At 45.9% G+C, this 1,379-nt stretch overlaps 1 protein-coding gene across 1 annotated transcript; it reads right to left on the bottom strand.

Annotated features, from left to right (window-relative positions):
- On the bottom strand, positions 1 to 315 carry LOC138869343 (uncharacterized). The gene has a single exon (XM_070146956.1). It carries the CDS (start codon positions 313 to 315, stop codon positions 1 to 3), a length of 315 nt encoding a protein of 104 aa, XP_070003057.1.
- Positions 316 to 1,379: the final 1,064 nt, after the last annotated feature.

The raw sequence follows: 1,379 nt of genomic DNA, 5'->3' as shown, positions 1-1,379 counted from the left end.
CTAATCGAAATAACTTCTTATCCCCACCTTTCCCCCTAGTTCCTCATAAAGCCGACAAAAAGTAGCAGTCTTAGCCTCTGTGACCGCTACTTTTGCCTCCTTCCTAGCCTCCTTATATCTTTCTTTGTTCGCTCTCCTTTGATCCTCGTCAATGCTCTCTACTAACTTAATGTATGCCGCTTTCTTGGCTTCCACTTTACCTTGGACCATGTCATTCCACCACCAGTCGCCTTGGTGCCCGCCATAATAGCCTTTTGAAACTCCCAACACTTCTCTTGCTGCCTCCCTTATACAGTTCGCCGTCGCCGTCCACATAGCGCTAGCGTCTCCACCACTCTTCTAGGCACCCATATTTGTCAGCCGCCCCTCCAACTCTTACGTATTATCCTTAGACAAAGCTCCCCACCTGATCCTCGACGGACCTCGTATAAACCTCTTCATCAAAATACCGATGTCCATCACTAGGAGCCTATGTTGAGTTACGAGGTTCTCACTCGGGATCACCTTGCAATCCTCGCACAACCCCCTATCACACCTCTTGAGGTGGAGATAGTCAATTTGAGTCTTAGCCACCATACTCCGGAAAGTAACCAAATGTTCCTTCGTCTTCGGAAACATAGAGTTCACGATCACCAACTCAAAAGCTCTAGCGAAATCCAATAGTGAGGTACCACCCCCGTTCCTATCACCAAAGCCGAAGCCACCGTGCACCTCACCATAGCCACTAGCCGACGACCCAATATGACCATTGAAATTCTCTCCTATGAATAGCTTCTCCGTCAGCAGAATACCCCGCACCACCTCATCCAGCGCCTCCTAGAAGCGCCTTTTTACCTCTTCGTCCAAGTCCGTTTGCGGCGCGTAAGCGCTAATGACATTCAGAGTGCTCCCTCCAACTACTACCTTAATCGCCATCAATCTGTCATTCACTCTACCACCGACTCTCTAAGCTCCCTGTCCACCAAAATGCCCACTCCGTTCTTGCCCTTCACGACTCTGGAGAACCATAATTTATACCCGTCTACATTCCTCGCCTTTGATCCTACCCACCTAGTCTCTTGCACACACGCTATATTGAACTTCCTCTTCTGGAGAATCTTCGCCAGCTCTATAGACTTACTCGTCAACGTCCCTATATTCCACGATCCAACTCTCAACCTACAGGCTACCTTGTTCCCATTGAACTTTGATCCAAGTTTGTTTTGTGAGATATCCATATTTGCTTCCCATTGTTTGTCATACAAAAGAAATATACAAATAAATATTAGTATTTTCAGAGTGTATATTAGAATGATTAAAAATAACTAAATCATATTGCGATTAAATGTCTCTATATACAGTAGCTTGTATCAATATAAAAGATGGTTCCCGCTCTCTGT

The sequence above is a fragment of the Nicotiana sylvestris genome, chromosome 1 (genome assembly GCF_000393655.2).
Source record: "Nicotiana sylvestris chromosome 1, ASM39365v2, whole genome shotgun sequence".
NCBI lineage: Eukaryota > Viridiplantae > Streptophyta > Magnoliopsida > Solanales > Solanaceae > Nicotiana > Nicotiana sylvestris.
Note: the sequence above shows the minus strand (reverse complement) of the source record. Positions and strands in the feature narration are given on the sequence as shown.

Bases quoted from the DNA above. Each gene is read 5' to 3' on its own strand.
- LOC138869343 (XM_070146956.1), bottom strand. From the start codon at position 315: ATGTGGACGGCGACGGCGAACTGTATAAGGGAGGCAGCAAGAGAAGTG.